The 27,126-nt window shown below is 46.8% G+C and overlaps 1 protein-coding gene across 1 annotated transcript; it reads left to right on the plus strand.

Moving 5' to 3' along the window:
• The first annotated feature begins 831 nt into the window (after window positions 1-831).
• Window positions 832-26,554, plus strand: GCGR (glucagon receptor). Its single transcript, XM_021000958.2, has 15 exons — window positions 832-1,494; window positions 12,208-12,269; window positions 12,440-12,585; window positions 12,709-12,811; window positions 13,924-14,031; window positions 14,139-14,260; window positions 14,346-14,452; window positions 16,215-16,371; window positions 17,564-17,723; window positions 17,888-17,948; window positions 18,741-18,810; window positions 22,291-22,379; window positions 23,444-23,582; window positions 23,751-23,792; window positions 24,415-26,554. The coding sequence occupies exons 3-15, from the start codon at window positions 12,538-12,540 to the stop codon at window positions 24,682-24,684; spliced, it is 1,476 nt and encodes a 491-aa protein (XP_020856617.1). The 5' UTR covers window positions 832-1,494; window positions 12,208-12,269; window positions 12,440-12,537; the 3' UTR covers window positions 24,685-26,554.
• The last annotated feature ends 572 nt before the right edge of the window (window positions 26,555-27,126 follow it).

Consider the following 27,126-nt stretch of genomic DNA (forward strand, 5'->3'; position numbering starts at 1 on the left):
ATGCAATGGAGGGGCTTTACTTCCAGGAGGGTGCAGGGTGAAGAAAAAGCTAGACCAGGGGTGGGGAACCTGTGGCTTTGAGGCCACACTTGGCCCTCTAGGTCCTCAAGTATGGCCCTTTGACTGAATCCAAACTTCACAGAACAAATCCCCTACTAGACTTAGAACCAGAATATCTGGATTCTAGCCTTGGCTCTGCTAATGACAAACCCTGGGCTTGTCATTTCACTTATCTGAGCCTCAGTTTCTCCCTTTGTAAAGTGAAAGTAATACCTGCATTCTTCACCTTGATAAAATGGAATTAATGATAATCACCAGGTCCTGTCCCAGATCAGCTTCTTATCATCTGTGTGACTTTGGGCAAAGCATTTAACACATCCAGGTCTCAGTTTCCTTAACTGTAAAATCAGGACCTCTAAAGATCCCTTCTATCATGATCCTTCCATGAAAATGGAGTTAATAATATCTAGCCTGTTTTCCTCCCTAAAGTCTTGTGAGAAGTAAATGAAATAAGAGCCGTGGAAGTGGTAAATCTTAAAGGACTGAATGAATGTGATTGCTTGCAATTGTTATTATTGTGAGACCTTTGGTCACCTGAAGTTGAATGTAGTGTGAAGAGGGTTAAAAAGACAGAGAGATGGAGGAGGGAGGAAGTGGGTAAGGGAGAGAGGCTTTAAGACAAACTTTGCCTCTTTCCTAGTTGGACTTGGGGCCAGCCCTGGACTCTGGGCACCATTTTCCAAGTATACAGGGTTTATGTCAACCCACTGGCCATTGGACTCTAGTCCCACTTCTGCTTCTCTCCCACGCCCACCCCATTCGTTCTCCATCACCTCTGTTTGAGCTATGGTGTGGTCAGCAGGGGTTCATAATTACTCCTCGTCATTCATTAGCAGTGGCTGGTGATTAGTAAGGGGTCAGCTTCTTCCAGAATTTCAAACAGCAAATCAGGCCGGACCCCCTGGGAAGAGCTAATGATCAGAGAACAGCTGTAGGAAGATGGCCCCGGAGGGGGTGATAGAATGAATGATTAATAATTCCCCAAATATATCATTCCTCATCCTCAGGCGCCCTCGCACCCACATTTCCATCATCCCTGGCCCTGGTTAGGGGAAAAACTTAAGTGTTCGCTCGCTGAGACTCAGGGGGATCTGGCAGCAGAGGGTCTGGGACTGGGGTCTCGGACTTCAGGAGCCTCCTGGCGGGTGACGCTATCCGGGTGGAGTAGGGGGGAGGCGGCCCCTGGGGACGTCTCCTCCTCCTCCTCCCCCTCCTTCTGCAGCCACCGCCACCACTGCAGCCACCGGTTGTCGCGGTCTGGAAAGTTTGTGCTGAGCGCCAGGGAGTCGAGAGCTGGGATCCCGAAGCCCGATCTCGAGGTTCGGTGGCCAGGGAAGCTGAGATCCAACCCCAGCCCTCGGACCGCGTGGAAGAGGACCGGGCGCAGGACCCTCGGGAGCCGGGAGGCTCACAGTGAACACCTGCTGGCGGCTGGTAGGGTGAACCGGAGAGAGGGGCGAAGAAAGAGCGCCCGGCCAAGGTGGGGAGACAGAGAAAGGGGTGAAGGCGAAGAGAGGAAAGGAGCAGAGAAGAGGAGAGAGAGAGAAGGGACACTAGGAGAGAGTGGAGAGGGGTGGAAAAGACAGGAGAAGGAATAGACATGGAAGGGGAGAGAAGAGCAGACAACAGATGAAGAAGAGGAGAATAGAAAAGGTAGATGATAATAAAGAAGGAAGAGAAGTGAGAAGAAAGGGAAATAGAGATAGGGAAGAGAAAGGGGAAGAAGAAGGAAGGGAGTGGTAGCTGGGGACAGAGAAGAGAAAAAGAGACAGGGAGATTAAGGTGGGGACGGGAGCAGTAAAGGAGGTAATTGCGGAGGTGGAGGGGTCTGCTGGTGAGGATATGTGTGCCCACAAGGGACTACCAGTCGGTATTTTTCCATTCCAACCATTTTGTTCTTAAGTCCTAGGGCTGAGGTTATCTCTCCTCCCAAATCTCAGGGGTATTCAGACTGACCTCTTCAACCAGCTCCATAACTACATTTTTTAATTAGCTCCAGTCCCCAAACCTCCCCTGGGAATGATAGTACCCTCTCATTGTTGCCAAGACTGGGGGTGATAATGCTGTTAACCTTTCTGACAATCCCCTGTGCTTCTCCGAGAGCCTGGGCTCCCCCTCTGTCCCTTGCTTTCCCGGGACCTTTTTTATTCTTGCTCTTACCTAGTCCTTGGAGATTGCTACCTGATCTGGGGCCTGGGGTAGAGGGATAAGTGGGGAGGGGGGAACTGCCGATTGCTGTTATTTTCTATTTCCAGCCACTGCACCCTGGTCCCTCACAGTCCCAGTTCTCCTAGGCCTTTGCCCGTTTTTTTGCCTTAATCGCCTCATACACGTACATATACATGTTTACACACACAGAAACACACACACACTCAGAAAACACTATTTTAAAACACCATCTGGCCTTTCCTGCTATGCATACACCATTCACACTCACCCACATACACACACAGAAGTTTTTGCCCCAATAACCGCAGTGCCTAGAACCCTCCTTTCCTCTGTCCATCCCTAAAGGTGGTGAGGTAGGGGTGAACAGACCCCTCATCGTAAATCTCTCCCTTCCTTCCCATCAGCAGATCCAGGGGATGTGGGGGCCCCTCCCATTTCCTGAAGTGGTTGGTTGGGGGCAGGCACCTCAGTTGCTGGGAGCCAGATGTCATTTCGCCCCCAGAGTAAAGGCCATTGTCCTCTGGCATCATGGAACCTTTCTATAATCCTGTGGGAGGAGAAGGTGACATCAAGTCTCCTTAGGCAAAATTTTCCTTTCCTTAAGTTGTATTTGACCTCTGACCCTCAGTGCCCAGGTTTCTTCACTCTGGGGGACTAACTAGCCTGAGGCAAACCTCTCTTCTAGCGGGAAGGGAGATGAGCCAGGGTAGGAGTCAGACCCCGGTCCCCTGGCTGCCCCAAGCCCTTATTTGGAATCTTTTGTAGGCTCCAGGAATCTAGTTGTGTCAACACGGCATGAGCCTGTGTTCTAGTGCCCTCAGGGCTATGACCTTCTGCTGCCTGCTGGGTTTCACACAAACAACACCCCCCCAACACACACACCCCTTGAACTTCATCTTCCCTTCTAGGAGCCCCTGGGAAAGGGCACTGGGTGACTACCGTGGAGTGGGAAACTTCTAATACTTGCCTACCTTCCCAGATCCATGTTATACTTCTGCCTGCTGTCCCCCACCCCTGCTGTCCTCCACTGTTCCCTCCCTCCCTCCAACCCCCCAGTCACCTGAAGGTCCTTCTGCTGCTGCTGCTGCTGCTGCTGTAGGTCTTCTGGAGCATCATTGGGAGAAATCAGTGTGATGGCTCCTCTGTGCTCTGATACCTTAGTTACCTTAGCTCAGCAGGGCCTGAATACCCAGTGGGAGGCCTGGGCACTAGCCAGCCCAGAGAGACTCTAGGAGCAACCATGCATGAACCTGTTCTGCCAAGCATGGACACAGGCGTGTGCGTGCAACTGTGTGTAGGGGGTGTGAGTGTGAAAAGCTGGGCACATGGCTAATCACACATGCTTGTGACTGGTGCCTCTTCTGTACTTAAAATCAGGTGGGCATGAACATATGCCGAATGTATCCTTCCTCTCGGCTTCCTTAGTTTTTTTTTCCTGGCCCAGTCCTTAAAGGTTAGTGCTTGGAGGGAGCCTGGGGCTGCTGGATGGCACAATGGCTAGAGCACCGGGCTGGGAATCAGGAAAATGAAACTTCCTGAGTTCAAATCTGGCCTCAGACACTTATTAGCTGTGTGACCCTGGACAGGTCACTCAACCTGATTGCCTCAGTTCCTCATCTATAAAATGACCTGGAGAAGGAAATGGCAAACCACTCCACTATCTCTGCCAAGGAAACCCCAAATGGGGTCGCGAAGAGTTGGACATGACTGAAATGACTGGACAACAAAAAGCAAAGGCCACTATTCTCTCCTTCATGCCCCTGCCTCCTAGCCGTCTAGGCTCTTCTCTGCCTGACTCACTCCCAGATACAAATACATGCATACATTCAATCGACAAACATTTATTAAGGTACTTTGGCACTCTTAACTTAATAAATGGCTAGGCAAAGACAAAATGTGAAAAAATTCCCTGCCCTCAAGTGGATTACAATCTGAGGAAGACAAACTGTACATACAAAAAAAGATACACTTTTTGAGCATCATCTAGCATTCTTCACATGCATCTCATACACACACACACACATACACACACATATACACACATTTTTTGTCCTAGTAATGCCCTCAGTGCCTGGCACCTTTCTCTTTTTTTCTGTATTGCCAGTGTGGATCTCTGTATCCTTCTTGTGACCAGGAAGAAGAATAGACGATTCTGAGGTCTTGGGTCTTCGTAGGCCCTAGTAACAGCTTACTGTACAGCCCACCATGGTTAACCATGAGTTACCTTATAACCCTCAAACATCTGGAGCCTCCATCCCAAAAGTTATTTTTTATTTTGTTTATTCATTCATCAATTTATTCATTTTATAAGCATTCATTATCACTCTCTCCCACTGCCTCCTCAATTGAATAATTTTTTTAAAAATCTCATGATGAATATGCACATTCCAGCAAAACAAATTCCCCCACATTGGCTTTGTCCAAAAACATATGTCTTATTCTGCACTTTACGTCTATCACCTCTCTGGCAGGAGCTGGGTGACACTTTTCATCTTTAAGCCTCTGAACATTCCATTGATAAGAGTTCTAAGGTTTTTAAAAGTTGTTTTTCTCAATAGTGCTGTTATGTATACATGATAGTTCTGCCTACTTCACCCTATGCCAGTCCGTAGAGGTCTATGAACAGTAGCTTCCCAAACTGTCCATTTCATAATTTCTCACGACATGAGTATATTTATTCCATTACATTCATATCCTACAGTTTGTTTGGCCATTCCCCAATAGGTGGCCAAATTAGTTTCTAATTTTGGCTACTAGGAAAAGAATTACTCTAAGTATGTTTATACATATGGGTCCTTGTTCTCTTTTTTTGATCTCTTTGGGGTGGCATAGTTGGGCCAAGGGGTATACAGTAGAATAACTTTGGAGGTGTAGTTCCAAGCTGCTTTCCAGAATGCTGGGACAAGTTCACAGCTCCAACAGTGTATGAATGTACAGCCCTCCACTTATCATTGTCCTCTTTTGTCATCTTTGCAGATCTTATGGATGTGAGGTGGAAACTCAGAGCTGCTTTGGTTTTCGTATCTCTAATGTTAGTGGTTTGGAACAATATTGAGAAATTGGATTTGTTGTTTTGAAAATAGCCTATATCTTTGGGCCATTTATCTATTGGGGAAAGGCTCTTAGTCTTCTAAGTTTGAATCAGTTCCTAATAGGTTTTCATCTGAAATATTCAGCCAAGATTTGTGTCTCAAAATCACACTGGGGGCAGTTTACCTTCAGAAGGAGCTTACTACCTTGGCGAAGAATACAGAAAGGGAACTAAGCCTCTGTCTTTCAAGTGAGTAGGAACAGAGGGAAATAAGGTGGGGAAATGATATTCCTGGAAATTTGACCAATTGGTACACAGTGGCCTTGGAGTTATTTGCATGGTGCCAGCTCGTTGGTTCAATGTGGTCAGTGTTGGCCAATGGGATTAGTTGCCACTATGATGTCATTATTAGAATGACAATTTTGCCACATTTTTCAGACCAAACAGAAATCTCATTATTCAGCTTTCCCACTCTTAATAGCCATTCAGAAAATCAACTGGTAGCAGAGTGAATGAGGCATGAGTGACTTCTGAGTGAACTTGGGCAAGTCACTGAACTGTGCCTTAGTTTCCTCATCTGTATAATGAGGGGGCTGGATTTGGTGGCCTTGAAGGTACCCCTCCAGTTCTAAATCAATATTCTTACAATCCAATCATCTGAGCCAGATTCTTCCTTCTAGCCACATTTCTTCCTCCTATTTACCCTACTCCCGTTAAGTGAATCTAGAGAACCTTGCCAGGGCCTGGCATGAGCTTGGGACTGGTGCTGCCAAGACCTTGATGTCAGGTTCCTTGGAATCTGAGAAGGTGAGAGTATATGTGCCGGGCTGGCTAGGCCAGAGCTGTGCCCTTGCTACACTCCCATCTCTGTCTGGGGGCTTCTCTGACTTCAGTGCCAAGAAACTCAGCCAGAACCACATATGTCCTGCTAGAGAAGAGGGAACGTCTCCTCCTGGCACTTGCCATTGGCTGGCACGTTCCTCTGCCAGATACACTGGCGGCCTTGGCATGGTACCTGCAGGCCTTAGTAAGGAGGGATGCGACCCAAGGAGGTGTGGCCACCATAGTGTTTTCTGTGATTTCGGGCCATCTGGTCCAGAGTGGCTTCCCTTCCCTGGCTAGGGGTCAGGCAGCAAGACAGAAGTGGACACCCAAAGTGTCTATTCCTCTTCTCCATACTTCAAGCCTTCTGGCCCTAATCATGCTACCTTGCTTGTGATGCTCTGGAGACATCTTGGTCTGGGCAGCCCAAGGCTACGTGTTAGTATCAGATAAAAGACCAGAACCCAGGGTTTCCTGATTCCCAATCCCATGCTCTTTGAGCTCAACCCCTCTTCCCAAGCATTTGTCTCCCTCTTTCTGCCCCAAACTGAAGTAATTGATGCTTGAATTGTTCTCTGCAGAGGGCTGAGGCTGACATCTTTCTTCCTTTCTCTATTCCCCAACATGCCCCCCACACCCCTAAGATCCTTCTCAGAATGAGAACTCCAGAGACCAACCCTGCCCTCCCTGGCCTTCCCAGCTACCCAAGCCAAAGGTGGTCTCATAATGGGGAGCTCTGTGGTACCAGTAACCACCTTGATTCTGACTTAGGAGCTTTTCCCCGAGGCTGTCCAGGAGGCTCTGTGCTTCTCCCCAGCAAGCTAAAAAAAGGCTTCTCTTTCTTCTTTCCCCTTCTTCATTCTCTTTCTATCCCTCTCTGGGTCTTTCTAGCACTGGATCTGGGACTCTCTTTGGCCACTGTCCCCAGTCCTCATATTCCCACTCCCCTCACTGTCCTACTCCCAGCTCCTCTTTCTCCCTGCCTAGCTTACTCAGTCCATCCATCCCTTCATACCTACTTGATTCTGTCCACCCTAAATTGGAGGAGATTATAATAGGAGAAAAAAAGATAAGATAGGGTGGGTAGGTAATACAGGGTACAGGCTAAGGACCTTAGCCAGATAGCCCTGCCAGGCCCCAGAGCTTCTGCCTATTCTGGCCAATACCAAACACCCCACTCTTCCCATGTCAAGAGCTCTGAGGCAGACCCCTAATGTCCATGCCTTTTGCATGGTTAGAGATCGGAGTTAGATCTTTGGTAGAATATGTTGTGAGGGCACTGGTCTAATCATAAGAACCCAGCTCTGTAACAACCTGAGCATCACCACGGCTATGTGCACTGGAGAATTCCCATAGGGACATTCCCAACCCAGGGGACAGAAAGGACCAGGAGGGTCTGTTCCCAAACCCTTATTGATTCTGGTTTGCAGAATCCCAATGAAGCCAGGTATACATTGGCCTGAGAAGCCAGAGCAGATGGAGCTGGTTGATCAGATGTCAGGATGAGATCAGGTGCCCACTGGTCCTCTCTCTGCCCACCTGCCAGCTTGGCCCCTCCCTCCTCAGAGCCTGGGGGACAGATGAGAAAACCGAGGCATGGTTAAGTGACTTGCCCAAGTTCACTCAGAAGTGCCTCCTTCAGTCTGGGTAAGTAAATGGGCATTGAGGACAAAGTGGATGGAAGAACCAGGGTCTGGTGACCTCGTTGTTTCTATCTGTCTGTCCCCCAATCCCAACTTGCTCCCTTGTCTTCTTTCTCTGTCCTTAGGAACCTCTCATTACTTTCATCTCAGCCTTGCTTTCCCTACTGCCCTCAACTTCCCAACCTGTTCCATCAGGGAATCTTCTTTTTTTTTTCTTTTTAGACTCTTTTTTTAGGGGGGAGGGCTAGGCAATGGGGTTAAATGACTTGCCCAGGGTCACACAGCTAGCAAATGTTATGTGTCTGAGGTCGGATTTGAACTCAGGTCCTCCTGAATCCAGGGCTGGTGCTCTATCCACTGCGAAACCTAGCTGCCCAGGGAGTCTTCTTAATAGCCTTCCCCCACCAACCCCCTGCATTCTCTGTGGAAATATCTTTGGGGTTTAGGACTGGGACTAAGGATACTTGGGTCCTGTTTCTCACTCAGCCCCTCTAGCTGGGTCTATTCCATAGCGGCAGGGTTCCCAGAGAAGTGAGAGGTCCCTGGGGCTGGGGAGATGGAGGGTTCATGACTATAAAGAATCACAGATTTAGAGCTAGACTAATTGCATGGTTGTTGTGAGGATAGAATGAGATAACATTTGCAAAGCACTTTGCAACCCTTATAAACGCTAGCTATTACCATTTTATTAAATTTTAATTTTAAAATTAAATATTTTTAAAGATTAAAATTAATTAACATTTAAAATTTTTTTTAATTAATGCTTATTGATGGACTGATTGACCATTTTACAGAAGAGGAAACTGAAATCCAGAGAAAGCAATTAAGTCATTTCCCCTCCAAGTTCCCATCAGTAGTAAGTGGCAGAAGGAAGAGTTGACTCCAGGTCACGTATCTCCAAATCCAGAGCTCTTTTCCCGTGCCACATTGCTTCTGCTAGAAAACAGCATGGCACCGAGTCCAGCTGGCATGGCACCTCCCAGGGTGGCTACTGACAATTATGGTTCAGATGCACTGGCATCCCAGAGATGCTGCCTTCTGTAGGGGGGAGAAAGGCTTGTGTGGCCTAGGCTGGGCCAGCCCCAGACCAGAGGTTAGTTGGACTTTCATTCTCGCCAAGTTCTACTTGGGAACAACTTCACAGCCCTTGGCTAAACACAGGACTCACCTGAGCCACAGAGAAAAAGAGCCTTGCTTCATTTCCCTCTTTTTCATGCTTCTCTGCTTTCTCTCTTCCCTTATGGGATGGAAAGTGTTTGGGCTTCTGTGCCGTCCCGATAGCCCTAGCATTCACGTCCTGTCCTGTGGGTCCTCCCCTTGTTAGCAGAGCATCTTAGTATAATAGGGCATGATGAGTTGGAGAGAGGGAGTCCCTGTACTTAAAATACAGTAGTTTGTATATGTGCACACATGTATGCACACTGGGGATTTTTGTTGCTGCTCAGTCATTTTTAATCATGTCTGACTCTTTGTGACCCTATTTGGGGTTTTCTTGGCCAAGATACTGGAGTGGTTTGCCATTTCCTTCTCCAGCTCATTCTACAGATGAAGAAACTGAGGCAAGCAGGGTTAAGTGACTTGCCCAGGGTCACACAGCTAGGAAGTATCTGAGGCTGGATTTGAACTCAGGTCTTCCTGACTCCAGGCCTGGTGCTCTATCCATTCAGGCATCTAGTCGCCTGTGCTGAGGATACATAGAACCAATAGCCCTAGTCCAGTTCCCTCACCTGACAGCTTGGTTGCCCATACCCCTTCTGTATCTAGGCAGAGCAAAAAGTGCAGTTTTGGAGTTCTCCTGCTCCTAACTGGGAGGTCCCAGCACAACCTCTAGCTTTCACCTGGTCAATGAGGGGAGATGTGGCTGTCCAGCTGCAAAGACTGCCTCGCTAAATATGGTGGTCAGGCCCTGGAAGACAGCTGGGACTCTGTGATCAATGGGGCAGCCTCCCTGGGAGGTCTCCCACAGCTGCTTGCTGCTGGGGGTCACAGTCGTCCAGCCGAGACGATTTTCCCAAGGGCTAAAAATAGGTAGGAAAGGAACAGGGAGAGGGAGGCTTCCAATCAGGAACCCAGACCCTGGCATCACCTCAAGGGACAGGAGCAAGGAGAAAAAACTCTCCTGGTGCCCTCTCTAGCTTCAAAGAGGAGATTGGAAGTGAGCAGGGATCCTCTATCTGTGTTTGGGGCATCAGATGAGAAGCTGTTTCTGCCTGTAGTCCTAGACAAGGCAAGATGGGGAGGCAGCACACTCCTTGCAGAATTACAGAGGGGCCCTTGATCAGGAATTCACGAATATGGCTGATACTTTCCCCTCAATGTGAGTGCCTGCCATAGCAGATGAGAGCAGCCTGACAGGCATTTAGCAGAGGGGCAGCTCTCATCTGCGGTATGCATGGAGAAAGATGGGAGGGAAAGCTTCTGAAGCCTTCCTCCCCACTGGCAAGAGGACGCCAGAGCCCGAGGGAGGGCATTCAGAACTATGTTTCAGCCTAGGAGGTAGGGGGTAGGGGGAAATTGTGAACTGAATGGACTCTTTGTTAGTTAAAAGACAAATCCCAAGGCCTGAACCAGCTATAGAGGAATTAACTGGTTTTTTGAGGTGGGGATTTGTGCTTTGCTTGGCAGGTCCCAAGGAGTGTAGGTGACCCGCCAAGACCTGACACCTAGTGAATGGGTCAGGCATTGGAAGATGATAGGGAAAGCTCGGTAGCTCCCCACTAGTCACCCAGACCTGTGGACAGGCAGCCACCCCAACCCTAACCCTTCACTGAGTTGTTGGGAAGGGGTGGAAGAGAGTATCCTCACAATCATTTGGCCTTACTATCATCCCCTGTTTATAGAGGAAGAAACTGAGGCACAGAACACAAAACAACTTGCATCCCTAGGGAGGTAGTGGGGGCAAGAAGAGAGACCTGGGAGAGACGGAAGTGCCGTGGCTGGGCCCCTCTGCCTCCAATAGACTAATAGCGGCCCCTTCCATGTAGAAAGCATTTTAAATTTGTTATTACTCATTCCATTCTTTCCTCATAGTAATCCTGCAAGATAGGTAGGAAAGGTGCTATTATCTTTTATGGATAAGGAGGACTAGAGGCGGCAAGTTTAGATTGTGTCTTAAAGCAGGGATTTTTTTTGGGGGGGGGCTAGGCAATGGGGTTAAGTGACTTGCCCAGGGTCACACAGCTAGTAAGTGTTAAGTGTCTGAGGTCAAATTTGAGCACGGGTCTTCCTGAATCCGAGGCTGGTGCTCTATCCACTGCACCACCTAACTGCCACCTTAAAGCAGGGATTCTTAACCTTGTTTGTATCACAGACCCCTCTGGCAGTCTGGGGAAGCCTGTAGAGCCCTTCTCAGAATGATGGTTTCAAATGCATAAAATAAAATACATAAGATCACAAAGGAAACCAGTTATATTGAAATACAATTATCAAAATATTTTTTTAAAAATCCAATTTGTGACATAGGAATATAACTAGAAGCAGCCTAACATAACTACAGGAATTTTGAAGTAGCAATGTAAGGGATATTTCGGGAGCTGCAATAGCTGTAACTTGATATGAAAAGAGCTGTGATTTCTATTGATGACAAAGTTGCAAATACTGCTAATACTACTGTGGTTTGTTGCCTACATTTATCATTGAAAGAAATGCTAAATTTCAGTTCGAGGTAAATGACAGTAAAGGTGAGCTTTCCCCCCTCATTTAAGTTCAGACCCCTTGAAATCTACCCACAGACTAGGTAGTCTACAGATTCCAGGTTATACAAAATGGTGAAGGGCAAAGTGAGCAGAACCAAGAGAAAGTTGTATACAGTAACAGCAATACTATTTTAAGAGTGATATTTGACTAGGGGTAGCTAGATGGCATGATGGATAGAGCACTGGCCCTGCAGTCAGGAGGACCTGAGTTCAAATGTGACCTCAGACACATAACATTCACTAGTTGTGTGACTCTAGGCAAATCATTTAACCTCAACTGCCTTGACAAAAAAAGAGAATGATTTTGAGTGACTAAGTCATTTTGACTATTATAAATACACAAATTAAAAATAAAGGACGTATGCAGAAAGACACTATATGCATCCAGAGAAAGAAATAATAAATAGAAGTAGGTATAGAATAATTTTACATATATATACCTATTTGTATCTAATGGTAGCCATCTAGCCAGGAGAAGGGAAGAAAAACAGGAGAAAAAAAAAAGAAATTTACATGATAACTATTATATATTTAAAAGGAATAGCCAGTTGTACATAATAAATTTACAGTTTTATGTGCAGTCACCTCTTTTATTATACTATGTTATGGAAATGCTTGTTTTATTCTATAAATTAAAAACTAAATAAATTAAAAAAAAAAAAAGAAGAATCTCTGGCAGATCAGGGCATACATAGCTTAGCCGATGGCAAGGCAGGGACAAGACAGGTCTCCTGACTCTGAACCTGTGATTTTTTAAAATTTTAATTCAATTTTATTTTATTTTCAGATCCACATCTATACCTCAATCTCTTAACCTGCACTCTGAGTTCATTCCCTTTCTATCAGGAGGTGAGTGACATGTTGCATCATGAGTCTACTGGAATTGTAGATGGCCGCTGCGTTGTGGGTCAGAGTTCCAAAGTGTTTCAAAGTTGTTTGTCTTTACAATATTTTTGTTATTGTATAAACACAGGTTCTGATAAACCTGTGATCTTTCCCCTAAAACCTATTTCCTCTAGCCCCAACAGGAGCCTAGATACCCTTGGGGAATTTTAGTGGATAGTGGCCAGAAGACCTCTGACCCCCATCCAGATGTGGGGAACAACTGTCCAGAGGCATGCTTCTCACTCATGTCTCGCTGCTACTGCTGGTGGTCTCCTGTCAGGTGAGCCCCCTCCCTCCCTCCCCTCCCTCCACTCCCTCCAACCCCAGGCCCCTTTCTCTTGACTCACTGCTCCCAGCCTAGGTTCCTTTACCATTCATCTGTCCCTCTGTTCCTGCCCCTCAGCTGCAGGCTCCTTCTGCCCAGGTGATGGATTTCCTTTTTGAAAAATGGAAGAGCTACAGTGATGAGTGTCATTACAACCTGAGCCTACTGCCCCCTCCCACGGGTGAGGCACCCCTGCTCCTGGGCCACCTCTCCAGCATGACCCCAGGCCTTCTCTGGTTCTCAGTCTTTCTGCCCTGCCAGCCCCTTCAGGAAGCTGCTTGGCAAGGCAGCACGTATTTACTTTCTTTTAAAAATCAGCATTACCAGGCAGCTAAGTGGTGTAGTGGATAGAGCACCAGCTTTGAATTCAGGAGGACCTGAGTTCAAATCTGGCCTCAGACCAAACATTTGACACTTACTAGCTGTGTGACCCTGGGCAAGTCACTTAACCCCAATTGCCTAAAAATAAAAAAAATAATTTTTTTTAATTAAAAAATTAAAAATCAGCATTACAAGGGATAAGCTCTCTAGTTAGGGGAATAGGGAGGGATATAACTGGATGAAGATGATATTAAAAGTTTCAGCCTTTTTTTAGTCATGTCTGACTCTTTATGACCCCATTTAGGTTTTTCTTGGCAAAGATCCTGGAGTGGTTTGCCATTTCCTTCTCCAGCTCATTTTACAGATGAGGAAACTGAGGCAAACAGGGTTAAGTGACTTGCCCAGGGTCACACAGCTAGTGCTGGATTTGAACTCAGGATGAAGAGTCTTCCTGACTCCAGGCCTGGCACTCTATTCACTGAACCACCTAGCTTCTCCCAATGTTAAAGGACAGCAACACAAATAAGATTTAAAAATAAAATAGGAAAAACATTTATTTAGCACCTGCTATGGGCAAGGAATCATGCGTAGGGCTTGGCTGTGGTATAAAAAATGAAAATGGACTCAATCCCTACCTTCAAGGAGTACAAGCTAGTGGAGCAGATAAGATATGGACACAAATGTTTCCTGCACAAATTAGATTGGGATAAGCATAAAATCCCCAGGAATACTGTGAGCAATTGAAGAAAGGAAGAAAGGCCCGCCCCTTCTGCGTGCACACCTCCTTCATCCAGGCTCCGAGTCTTAGAAGAAAGCAGTTTTGGGGGCTGTGGGGTCAGGGCTGGGCCATGCCTCAGATGAAAAAGGTTAACAGTCTCAAATCAGGGCAGTTGGGTGGGGTAAGAATAAGGGGGGTGCAGGGCCAGAGCCACCCCTTTCTCCTCCTCTTTCTCTGCCCTGCCCCACAAGCAGAGCTGGTCTGTAACAGGACCTTTGACAAATACTCCTGCTGGCCGGACACCCTCCCCAACACCACAGCCAACATCTCCTGCCCTTGGTACCTGCCTTGGCATCATAAAGGTAAACTCTGGGAACCGAGGGAGGGGCTGCCAGGGCATGGGCATGTTGGGTGAAAGGTCTCACTTGAGAGGGGCCTTCACCAATGCCAGTGTGCCCCTTCTTTCTAGTGCAGCACCGATTTGTCTTCAAGAAATGTGGACCTGACGGGCAATGGGTCAAGGGGCCCCAAGGCCAGGCCTGGCGCAATGCCTCTCAGTGCCAGATGGACATCAATGAGATCTGGTCACAGGTCAGTGGGGAGCCTTGGCCGGGGAAGGTGATCAGCTGGGAGCGCCCAGACGAGGCAAGCTCGTGATGACTCTCTAATTTCCCAGAACAAGTCTGCTCTGATGTACAGCAGTTTCCAGATGATGTATACTGTGGGCTATTCGATGTCCCTGGCAGCCCTGCTCCTTGCCCTCCTCATACTGCTGGGCTTCAGGTACCTGGGGAAAGACGGCCTGGAAACATGGAGGGGTGGGCAAAGCTCTTGGGGCTCTTACAGGAAAGAGCATGAGATGTCTAGGGGAACTGTGCTCACCTGGGTCAGGCCTCTCACCCAGCTCACCCAACGCACGGTAGTAGGGACGGAGAAGCAGGGCGGTAGCCCCTACCCTAGCACACCTACAGATTTCCTGTAGTTGAGCCAGTAATTATAGTGATTCACTTCCTCTGACACTGGAGAGCATGAAGGGCTGTGGCCTCCATGGCTCCAGGATGATTGATCCAGAAGAGCTTTCATTATCTTCCCACTTCATGGAAGCCCTGGGTAGTAGTTTGGACCAAGTAAAAACTATAATGGCAATGGAAGGTGAATTTGGGTTTGAAATTCCTGACGCGGATGCTGAAAGGTTAATATGTCCGGAGGAGGTTGTAGATTACATCGCAGATAAGGAGGCTCTGTACCAATAAAGTCTTAAAAAAAATCATGAGTCCCATGACCCCAGGAAGTGTCTGAACATGAAAACATATTACAATACTGTCACTGATTTTGTTGGAATACTTCTGTCGGAACTATATTTAAGTTGTCTAAATATGTGTTGGCCTTTAACAAATAAATCTATAAAAGAAAAAAAAAAAGGAAAGAGCATGAGAGCCTGGAAAGTCCCAGAAGGCTGTGGGAACTATGCCACATAAATGGCAGCTTCAGGTTTGCAAAACACATGTATTATTTGAAGCTTACAAAAAACATTAGGAATAATGCTCATGATAACTGCTATTGTGCCCCCATTTACAGATGGGGAAACTGAGGTACAGAACTGTCAAGTGACTTGCATCTCTATGAGGTCTCAGGAGCTCTAGGAAGTTTCCAGGGAGTAGTCTTGGGGTTTCTGGTTGTCACAGAAGTTCTAGGGGTGGGGAGGGCAAGACAACGAGAGGATTAGGGGGGACAATGCCAACAGTATCAAGGAGAACCATGGTTCTGAAGTTCAAATCTAGATCTGGGTTCAAATCTTGGCTCTTCTATTTACTATCCATGTGACCCTGAGTTGGTCATTCTCTGGGCCTCTCTAGGCCTCGGTTTCCTTGCCTGTAAATTGAGGAACTTGGGGGCAGCAGCGGATAAAGCACTGGCCCTGGAATCAGGAGGACCTGAGTTCAAATCCGGCCTCAGACACATAACACTTACTAGCTGTGTGACCTTGCGCAAGTTGCTTAACCTCATGCCTCACCAAAAAAATAAATAAATAAAATTTTAAAAAATTGAGGGGCTTGAATGACCAAAAGATACTCAAATGGAGATGACAATGAAATCCTAAATAATGAATGGGTCAAAGAACAAATCTTTTGTTGTTATTCATTCCTATCTGAGTCTTTGTGACTCCATTTGGAGTTTTCTTGGCAAAGATGCTGGAGTGGTTTGCCGTTTCCTTCTCCAGCTCATTTTACAGAGGAGCAAACCAAGGCAAACAAGGTGAAGTGACTCGCCCAGGGTCACATGGCTAGGAAGTATCTAAGGCCTGATTTGAATTCAGGACAGTGCTCCATTCATTGCACAACCTCAGCTGTCCCCTGGTGGGCGTTATGGGGTGGGAAAGCCAGCAGAGGAGTTTCAGCGTTTGGAGGCACCTTTGGGGGGACAGTGAAAAGTTAAGGAAGATGAAGCAGATATTAGAAGGGGTGGGCAAGGAGTCTGGAGAGTAGCTGGGCATCTAGTTTGAAAGAGCGGGTAGGGTTCTTTGATTTCTGTTCTTCCCCCACAGCAAGCTGCACTGCACCCGTAACTACATCCACATGAACCTGTTTGCCTCCTTCATTCTCAAGGCCAGCTCCGTGCTGGTCATTGATGCCCTGCTCAAGACTCGGTACAGCCAGAAGATCGGAGACGACCTCAGTGTGAGCATCTGGCTCAGTGATGAGGTCAGTGTCTCTGGCCTGGCCCAGCCTAGCCTAGCCTAGCCTAGCCCACGCTGGCCTTCCTCTCTCTTGACCACTCCTGCTCAGTCTCCTTTGGTGGATTATGATCTGTGCCATGCTTCCTACTTGTGAGTGTGCCCTGAGGCTCTGTCCTGGACCCTCTTCTCTTTCCCTTCTATTCTCTTTCCCTTGGTGACCTCATTAACTCCTCTGAGTTCATTTATCATCTCCATGGAAATGACTCCCAGATCTATGTAACCAGTCCTAGTCTCTTCTGGAGTTCCAGTCCTGTGTCACCAATTGCCTATTCGGCATCTTCAATCGGATGTCTTGGAGGTGTCTCAACTCAGCATGTCCAAAACAGAACTCATTATCCATCCCCCAAACCATCCCTCTTCGGAGCTTCCCTGTTACAAACAAAGGCACAACTATCCTTCCATTAACCCCTGTTTTCGTGTGCTTTAGAGTTGTAAGGGACCTTCCAGACTATCTAGGCCAGGGGGCAGCTAGGTAGCGCAGTGGATAGAGCCCCGGAGTCAGGAGGACCTGGGTTCAAATCTGGCCTCAGACACTTACTAGCTGTGTAACCTGGGCAAGTCAGTTAACCCTGTTTGCCTCAGTTTCCTCATCTGTAAAATGAGCTGGAGAAGTATCTAACCCATAGTAGTTGCTTAATAAATTATTTCTTGATCTCTCCCAAGCCCTTCCTCTTCTGGTCAGCCTAACCCCAGAATTCCTTCAATCCAAATATAACTATGCAATCAACAAACATTATTAAGCACCTACTGTAAGCCAAATGCCATATTAGATACTGGGGATACCAATGAAACAGTCCCTGCTCTCATGGAGCTTACATTCCATTAGAATTGCTTCCTTTCCTTGGCCCCTGATGCAAACCAAGAATTCCTATCCTTAGAATCTCTTCCATCCTCCCCTTCATATGAGAGGCTCCAGCTTTGGGATCTCCTTGACCCTCCAGGTTCCCCTCCAACCCCCAAGCCCCAATTTCCTCTTTTGCCCCTAGCATCGCTGCACTAACTTCTATCGTCACCTCTCTTCCCTGAGACGTGCCCCCAGTCTGGTCCCCAAGTGAGGGTCCCTCCCACCCAGGAAACTCCAGCCCAGAGGGTGGGTATGTGTAAAGCCTGGTAGGGGGTATCCGTGGTGCCCACTCCCATGCCAGTCTATGTGGCAGGCGGTGGCAGGGTGCCGAGTGGCCACAGTGTTCATGCAGTATGGCATCGTGGCCAATTACTGTTGGCTCCTGGTGGAAGGGGTCTACCTGCACAACCTGCTGGTGCTGGCTGTCTTCTCAGAGAAGAGTTACTTCAACCTCTACCTGGTCATTGGCTGGGGTGAGCAAGCCAGGGGTAACTGGAGGGAGGTGGCCAGAAAATGGGCCATGTGGCAGGGGGCTGGGAGCCAGGGGCTGGGAGATTGTGGTGAGGATTCTGCAGTGGTTGAACCCTGGCTTCCCCAAGGCGGGGGCCAAACCTTATCTTATCAACTGTCTCCACAGGGGCCCCCATCCTCTTTGTCATCCCTTGGGTTGTGGTGAAATTTTTCTATGAGAATATCCAGTAAGTACCAGAAACTAATGGCAGATAGAGGTGGAGAGTAGAGGGAGAGAGACAGTGGGCCTCTGGGAGTTAAAGGGTAGGGAAGGTTATATCCTGGAATGGGTGAGGGGTAAAGGTAAATTCAGGAGACATATGTCTCCAGAGGGGGACCCCCTTCCCCCCATGAGCTCTGCTTTGGGAGGCCTCTTGGGTAGGGTACCAGGGCTTTTTGCCTACAGGATGGAATCCCTCTGCCCCTCCAGTTTCTAGACTTCTTTTCTTTACCTCGTTCACTCTGGCTATATGCTTTTTTTGTGTGTAGTATCTGGGTACTATAACTCTGGGAATGTTGAAGTGTGGTGGGTAAGAGCTTAGCTGGCGTCTCTGGCAATGAAGGTATTTGTGTGAGGGCAGCTGAATCTCAGGCTTGAAGTGTGTGTGACTATCAGTGTATTTGTGATTAGGTATGTGACTGTGCCTGTGTTGATGTCTCATTGATCACCTAATGACAGCAAACATGGTGTCTGTTTAGTCCCCAAAAGGGACTGGTTTCTGCATGCGTGTGTGACATCTGGTACTTAATTTCACCTTTAACCCTCTCCTCCAGCTGTGTGCTTCTTAGATTGTCTGCCTACAAGGATGTGTATCCCTGGGTCCAGTGCCTGTGGGAGGTGGGAAGTGGGTTATGACTAGTTACTGATTCGTCCTGTGGAACGGACTGGATCCATGTTTAATCGTTACCGGGTTGAAGAGGAACAAGACCTGGAAAAGGCATATGTCACCCCCCCCACAGACACTCATCACTTTTCTCAGGTGCTGGACCAGCAATGATAACATGGGTTTCTGGTGGATCCTCCGATTCCCTGTCTTCCTAGCTATCCTGGTGAGTAATAGCATCCTCCAATCCCCTATGGATTCTTCGCTTCTCCTGTGTCACTTTTCTTTCTTTCTTTCTTTCTTCCTTCCTTTCTTCCTTTCTTTCTTTCTTTCTTTCTTTCTTTCTTTCTTTCTTTCTTTCTTTCTTTCTTTCTTTCTTTCTTTTTTTGGCAATTGGGGTTAAGTGACTTGCCCAGGGTCACACAGCTAGTAAGTGTCAAGTGTTTGGTCTGAGACGGGATTTAAACTCAGGTCCTCCTGACTCCAGGGCCGGTGCTCTATCCACTGCGCCACCTAGCTGCCACACATTTGGCCTCGAGGCCACAGATTCCTCACACCTGGGCTAGCCAGTCAATTTGTCAGCTAGACAGTTAGCTAATTGCTCAACCAATCAATCATAAGATAGTAGAATATTAGAGCTGGATGAAAATTTATAGATCGTTTAGTCTAAGCTCCTAAAATATTGATGAGAAAACGGGCTGAGAGAGGTAATCATATCAAACCTATTCCCAACTTCCCTATTTCTATCAGCAATGCCATCAGCCATCAAGGCTTGACACTACAGAGTGATATTTCACTGGTCTCTCCTTCCCCTTCCCTCCTTACATACAATCACCCAGGCCTATCAATTCTTCATGCAAGATGCCTTTCAAGTCTGTCCCTTTCTCTCTATTTCTACCGCCATGACTTTGTCCCATTCCTGGACTACTGCAATGACCTCACCATTAGCTTCTCATTTCCACTTCATCCTTAGCCAATTTCAAATTCATTTAACAGTTATTTTTGCATATTACATCCCTACTCAAGACCATACCTGTGCTAGCTCCCCATTACTTACAGATTAAAGTTCAAATTCCTCGTGTTCATTCTTTACAATCTTTTTTCATGCTATTCTCCAACTTTATACTTGCCCTTACACTATCTGTTGTTCAAATCTTCTTTATCTTTGAAGGTCCTATTTCTATATGAAGCCCTTCATGATTGCCCCATTCCCAACCGACTTGCCTGAACCTGTTAACACTTACCATCTGAATCACATACTGTCTTTGACAGTCAGTCAGTCAGTCAGTCATCTGTTGGTCAAGCAGTCATTTGGCCACGTAATCATTAAACTGATTGTCTGGTCAGGTTTTCAGATGGTTAACCATTCCATTGGTGAGTAGGTTAACTTGTCAGTTGATTGTTTGATCAGTTGATCGATCGATAGGTCAAGTTGGTTGGCAGGTCAGTTGGTTAGTCCATCAGTTGGTTGACCAGGCAGCCAATCAGTTGTTTGGCAATTCAGTTCATTACTTAGTTGGTTGATCTGTCAGTCAGCTGGCTAGTTTAAGCTCACATATAAGCTATAAAGAAGCCTTTACTAACTTAGATACGCAAGCAGTGCCCCCTTTTTAGCTCCTCACATTTCACCATTCCAGCTGTATACTTTAAAGAGACTCATTTTACACTTCCTGCTGTCTTTAGCTCTTCATTCTTTGTTTGCAACAACCCTTTTGTTTGGCTGCTCAGCTGGCTCTTATTTCACGATCAGTCAGTTGGTCAGCTGCTCACTGAGGCACTTAGTCAGTTAGTCAAAGGCAGTTGACCATTTGATCTGTCTCTCACTCCCCATATCCAACTTGTTGCCAAAACTTGTCGATTTTACCTTTGCAAAATATCTTGGCTATCTGCCCCCTTCCCTCCTCTGACACTGCCCACCATTCTAGTACAAGCCCTCATCACCTTATGCTTGGACTATTACAATGGTCTCTGGTGGGTCTGCCTGCCTCAAGTCTCCCCCCGCTCCAATTCATCCTCCATTCAGCCATCAATGTGATTTTCCTAAAGTACAAGTCTAACCATGTCACTCCCTACTCAGTAAATTCTGGCGGCCCCCTCTTGCCTCCAGGATCCAACACAAAATTTTCTGTTGGGCATTCAAAGCTCTTCATAACCTGCCACTTCCCACACACAATACCTTTTCAGTCTTCTTACACCTTACTCCCCTACAAATCCTTTTTGATCCAGTGACACTGGTTTCCTGGCTTTTACATGAACACAACACTCTACCTCTTGGCTCCAGGCATTTCTCTGGCTGTCCCCTATACCTGGAGCACTCTCTCTTCTCTGTTCTGCCTACCACCTCCCTGGCTTCCTTGAAGTCCCACCTAAAATCCTTTCTTTTACTAGAAACCTTCCCCAACCCCTCTTAATTCCAGTTTCTTCCTTCTGTTAATTACTGTTAACTTCTGTAATTACTCCTATTTATCTTGTATATAACTTCCTTTGTATATATTTGTTTGCATGTTATTTCCCTTACTAGATTGTAAGCTCTTAGAAGGAAGGAACTGTCTTTGCCTCTTTTTGTATTCCCAACACATAGCACAGTGCCTGACACATAGTAGGTGCTTAATAAATGTTTATTGATGATGCAGCTAGGTGCCACAGTGGATAGACCACTGGTCCTGGATTCAGGAGGACCTGAGTTCAAATCTGGCCTCAGACATATAAAACTTACTAGCTGTGTGACCCTGGGCAAATCACTTAACCCCATTGCCTAGCCAAAAAAAAAAAAAAAAGAACGAAAGAAAGAAAAAAAAGAAATGTTTATTGATTGGTCCTTTGGTCTAGTCAGTCAGTTGGTCAGTTAGTCAGCTGGCTAGTTCAAGCTCAAATAGGAGCTATAAGGAATCTACCGTTTATACAAATACCAGGGGTCTCTCCCTTTTTAGTTCCTCACATTTCATCAATCCAATTATGTGATCAGCAGTCAACCCATCAGTCACTCACTTGGTTGTCTGGTTACTTGATCAGTCAGTAGGCCAACAACACCATTTGCTAGCTATCTTTCTATGTATGGAAACACTATGATAAGTGTTATGTGGCGATAAGAAGACAAGATCCCAGCCTTTTTAAAATAATAGAAGCAGACATGGAAATAATATCAGAGACACCTAGGTGATAGAGAAGCCAGGCTGAATGGTCAAAATGCTAACCAAACCCTTTAGAAATAAAAAAATTTTAATTAAAAAATAAGCCACCCAATGCTCCCTTCTTATGCTATGCTGGTTTTACAGAGTGGAAATCTGTTCTGATTAAGGCAGTACATAGAGAGGGGAGTTTCATAAGATACAGGCTAAGTTAGAGAACTGTGATTATTTACAGTTTCCAGGGAAGGGAAGGGAATGCACATTTGTAAAGAGCCAGGGACTATGCTAAGCACCTCTTACAAATATGATCTCATTTTAGCCTCACAACAACTTTGCAAGATAAGTGAGGAAAATGAAGCAAACGGGGTTAAGTGACTTGCCCAGGGTCATACAACTAGTGTTGGAGGCAAGGTTTAGACTCGGGTCTTCCTGACTTTAGACCCAGGGCTTTATCCACTGGAGGGGGGGGAGGTTCCTACCATCTGCCTCTTCCAGCTTGCAGAATCCTTCAAGTATCAGGATTGGGAGTGGGGAGTAGCCCACTTTCCTCTCTGAGTTGCGACTGCCCTTCTCTACAGATCAACTTCTTCATCTTCATCCGTATCATCCAGATCCTCATCTCTAAACTTCAGGCCCACCAGATGCGATACACTGACTACAAGTTTCGGTAGGTGTCTGGCAGATATGTGTGTCTGGGTATATGTGAGTACGTGGGTGGAGATATGCATGTGCATAACTTACTAGACCCCAGCTCACTAACCATTCCTTGCCCTCCATATGGGCAAGTGGCTAATGTAGCAGCAATAATAATGATATTGATTAGGATGATGATGATGATGATGATGATGATGATGATGATGATGATGATAGGGATGGGGAGTAGACTTTTGCTTTCATTAGTTTAGGGAACTTCAGAGTGAGAGAACTCCCTCAGTCAATGCAGGTCAACACCTTCTCTGCAACTTATAATCTTAGAAGTGTCAAAGGCAGAGGTATCAAACATAAAGCAATGCAGTCCATAAAAATGTAATTGGGAAATATTTAACAAAATAAATAAAATTCAGTAAAACCTAGATAATACCAAATTTTAAAACTAAGTCGATCTGTGACCCTCTGGGATCCTTGTGTATGGATTAATGGTCTCCATTTCTATTTGAGTTGGATACCACTGAGGTGTACTAGGGCACTGAGAGGTTAAGTGATTTGCCCCAGAGTCACACAGCCAGCACATGTGAAAGGTAGAACTTGAACCCAGGTCTTTCTGGTGTTGAAGCAGATTATCTACTAATGGCACCCTACTTCTCAGCCACCACTGATACCACCTTCCACATATTTATGTAGCACTTCAAGGCTTATTCATAGTGCTTTCCTCACAACAATCCTATGAGGTAGATAGTAGAAGTCTTGTTATTCTTATATTATAGGTGTGGAAACTGAGTTTTATAGGGGTTTAGGAAAGTACCCAAGGGTATAGCCAGTAAGGGATGAGACCAGGGCAGAAGGACACTTATTAATGCCTCAGGAAAGCATTCAATCAACCCCAAGGTGAAGCTATTGAGTTGGGAGGTAGCTGTCGGGAAGGTGGGGAGGTCCAGGTATGGCTTGGCCCTTGGGATCCCACTCTCAGAAGGATGACGTCTAGATCTTTTCTGCCTGCCCAGTTCTACCCCACCATCCACAGGGTGTGTCTGTGGCTCCATCCTGGGAGTAACTCGGTATCCCTTCTGGCAGGCTGGCCAAGTCAACGCTGACGCTTATCCCTCTTCTGGGCATTCATGAGGTGGTGTTTGCCTTCGTGACAGACGAGCATGCCCAGGGCACCCTACGCTCCGTTAAGCTCTTCTTTGACCTCTTCCTCAGCTCATTCCAGGTGAATATGCCTCTTGATACTCAGAGCCCTGAGGTCCCCAAGCATGAGGACCAAAGCCAATTCAGGACTGATGCTCTGTCTCCCCTGTCCTGAATCTATGCTGGTGACAATGCAGGGAGGTGGGTGCTGCTCCTCTCTCCCCTGACTTGGCTCTCTCTTCTCCCCTAGGGCATGCTGGTGGCTGTTCTATATTGTTTTGTCAACAAGGAGGTGAGTGTGACAGTCTCAACCTGGGGACCCTCTCTACTTTCCATGTCCCCCTGTGAGGCCAGTCTAAGTGTCTGTATCCACCCTGATGGGTAAGGAGCCAGGGAGAGCCAAAGGTACTAAGCTGAGCACCAGCTCTGGCATCTCACCCGCAATCTGGGTGCTGGCCCTGCTGTTTATCACAATAGACCTTTCAAGTTCAAGTGGCTCATAGAAGGCACAGCCCATGAGAAATGGAAGAGACCTTAGCCCAGGCCCCTTGAACAGAAGAGGAAATAGAGACCCAGAGAGGGCAAGAGACTTACTCTGGTGATATAGCTGGTTACAATGGAAGAGCCAGGCCTAGAACACAGGTCTCCTGGTTCCTGTCCAGTTGCCTTTCCAGTGCTCCAACATGCAATGGCTTTCAATAAGGTCCCAGCTCTGGCTTACTCTGACCTCACCCTCCCACAGTGCCCTCTGCCCATGCCAGTTGTGCCCTTGTAAACAAATTCTGATTCCAATAAATACATGTCACTGTACACACTTGTGCCCATATATACTTCTGCTAGCCCCATGGTTGTGGTATAACATGTTCCTGCCTCTGAGTACATATACGTGAGTATGCCCAATCACTGTCTGGCAGGTTCAGGCAGAGCTGATGAAAAGCTGGCACCGTTGGCAGCTCGGGAGGGCCCTGGAAGAGGAGCATCGCCACACATGCAGCCACTTGAGCACTGGCCGGCCTGGGTCCGCCTGCCCTGGTGAGAAGCGTCAGCTGGTAAGCTGTAGCAGCACCAGCAACGGGGCAGGAAGCAGTCAGGCAAACGCTCTAACCCAAAGCTCCTACCTGGAGAAGACTGGGCCCAGTCCTAGTGATCCAGACACTGAGGGCAAGGCAGAGAGCAACTTCTGAGCCTTCTGTGTCAGGGAAGGGCTTCTGGACCCAGAACCTAGAACATAGAGCCTGGAGCCTGGAAGCTGGAGCAGCAGGTCAGGAGAAAGAGAACACTGCCATTTGAAACCTAGAAAGCCAAGGTAGCCCAGCTAGAGAGAAGGGACATTACCCAAAGGACTGGGAGGCAGCATGGCGCTGTGAAAAAGCCACTCAGTTCAGGTTCTTGCTCTGCGGTTAATTAGCTGTGTGACCTTAGGCAAATATTTTCCCCACTCTGAATTTTATTTTCTACATTTGTAAATGGACTAAGTGATTTCCAAGGTTCCCTTCAGCTCTAACATCCTATAAATCTAGAGTCTAGAGTTTAGAGTCTGCAGCCCAGAACCTGGAGATCAGTGTCTGAGGCTGAGAGAAAGCCTGGCCAATGGAGTGAGGAGTGGTAGGAGAAGGGAAGCAGAGCATGTGCCCTGGTACCCCACTACCTGGGTACCAAGCAATGCTATCTTCTTTCTGTAGCGCTCACTCTCTTCCCTGCAGAAAAGAGCAGACTCATAGAGAATGTGAACCAGCACCTCTGCATGGAGTCATGTCTGTGTAGCAGTGTTAAAGGGATGGTGTGGTATTTAACCACTCCTATTTCCCCCTTACCCTACTACTGACTTGTTGCCCAGATGGGTTTTCCAGTGTAAATGCTCCTTCTCTATTCTGGGAAGTAGTATCAAAGGATCTGTAACTCTCCATATCTTTTTGCTAGCTCCAAGTCCCCAGCCAAAGACAGTACTTCTGGCAAAACACTTCAGTGTTATATTTATCTCTGTGTCTCTCCTGGGGATGTTTCCTCCTCAGTAGCTTCCTCACAACTATATTCCCAATAAGTACACATTGACTAGCAGATGAATATATTGAAAATAATATATTAACATAATTAAGGTAATTAACATATAAAGACAACATGTTGTCTTTATAAAGACAAAATAAAGGTTTAAAAGCAAAGAAAAGTAAACAGACTTTCCTCATGCCCAGTGAAAAAACTCTGGGCTCATGTGAAAGAGCTCTAGGGGATATAGGATTACTGCCTTGGAATCAGTAACAGTGAAGGTAGAAGTTTGGGAAATTAGAAGGTTCAGCAACACAGCTTTTGTCTGGACGTACCTATTGCCCAAGCAGCTTCATTCCCAGAGTTCTATCCCCTTTCTTCATGGTGGTTGTCTCTACCTGTACTCCCACTCTCCTCAGCTCTGCATGATTTCTTACACCATCTCTTTCTCCAGCTTCATGAGTCTTCTACTAGTCCCTTCACAAAGTGGGGCCTTTCAAGACTATTTCCCAGACTCAATGAACTGACCTCTAAATGTCACCAGAGGTGTGGCATGTCATTCTTCATACTATCATGTTGCTTCCTTTCTGATTCATTCAAGGGACCTCATAATTTGTACCTCATAAAGGGATTGCCCAGCACGGCCAAATTTTTATGCCTACTTTCAATACCACTGGCCCTTTTTCTGTGACTAATTCTGTGAAAGACCAACTCCCTTATCTGCATTCCTTCTTCCTTCTCTGATGCCATATCAAACTCTGCCCCAGATCCCAGGAACCATCCAATTGATCTCTGCACAGTTGGGCAGAGACTGTGGACCAGTCAGCTAGGGGGAAGTAGATGGCAGATAGACCTTGCATACATTCAATGAGAAGAAAGCCTGGATTCCAATGAGCAAATCTCATAGGGAGCAGAGCCAGGCCCATGTAAAGGGAGGGTGAGGGAGGGGGAGAGTCAATATGTTGTGTATGATGTCTGTGTGTGTTTTTATGCATGTGTGTTGTCTTCATGTATATGTTCCTGCATGCATGTGGGTTTGTGTATGCTACAAAATAAATGATTCCCACAGTTCTTCCTGATCTGCACTTTCCTGGGGGTGAGGGTGGAAGGAGGACAAGGGATGGTGACTTAAGATGAAAAGAAGAACCTTCACTTCCTATTTCAGGTTAAAGTCAGATGGGTATCACTATAATATTACCAAGACCAGAAGAGTAGAGCAGAGGCTGACAGTGGGGGCCCACGCCAGGCTTCACTCAATAGCCTGGATCATTGGGGAAAAGGAGAAACAACTGCAATGCTATGGAGGTGGCATCAGCTCCTGCCTCATTAGCGTCCCTTTCATAATGTTGGAGCTGAGGAGCCTAGAAAGAAGAGTATCAAAGATGGAGGGACCTTGTAGGCCAAAGAGGCTGAATGAGGATGTGGAATGTGTAGAAAAGGCCTTCAGGACCTCAGGGACTTTGCCAGACAGATGCACTAATTTTTAGAAATACCAGAGTCTGAAAGAAGAGCCGGGAGGGTCCAGTTTGTGCACCCCTGATTTGCTCTCCAGAGAGACTGAAATTAAGGTTGCTGTCACTGCTGCTTCGGTCACTAAGTGAGTTGCTGAGCCCATGTGGACCATGGTTGGTGAGCTAGCCCCT

This window comes from Phascolarctos cinereus, unplaced genomic scaffold (genome assembly GCF_003287225.1).
Source record: "Phascolarctos cinereus isolate Bilbo 61053 unplaced genomic scaffold, phaCin_HiC Scaffold_5;HRSCAF=322, whole genome shotgun sequence".
NCBI lineage: Eukaryota > Metazoa > Chordata > Mammalia > Diprotodontia > Phascolarctidae > Phascolarctos > Phascolarctos cinereus.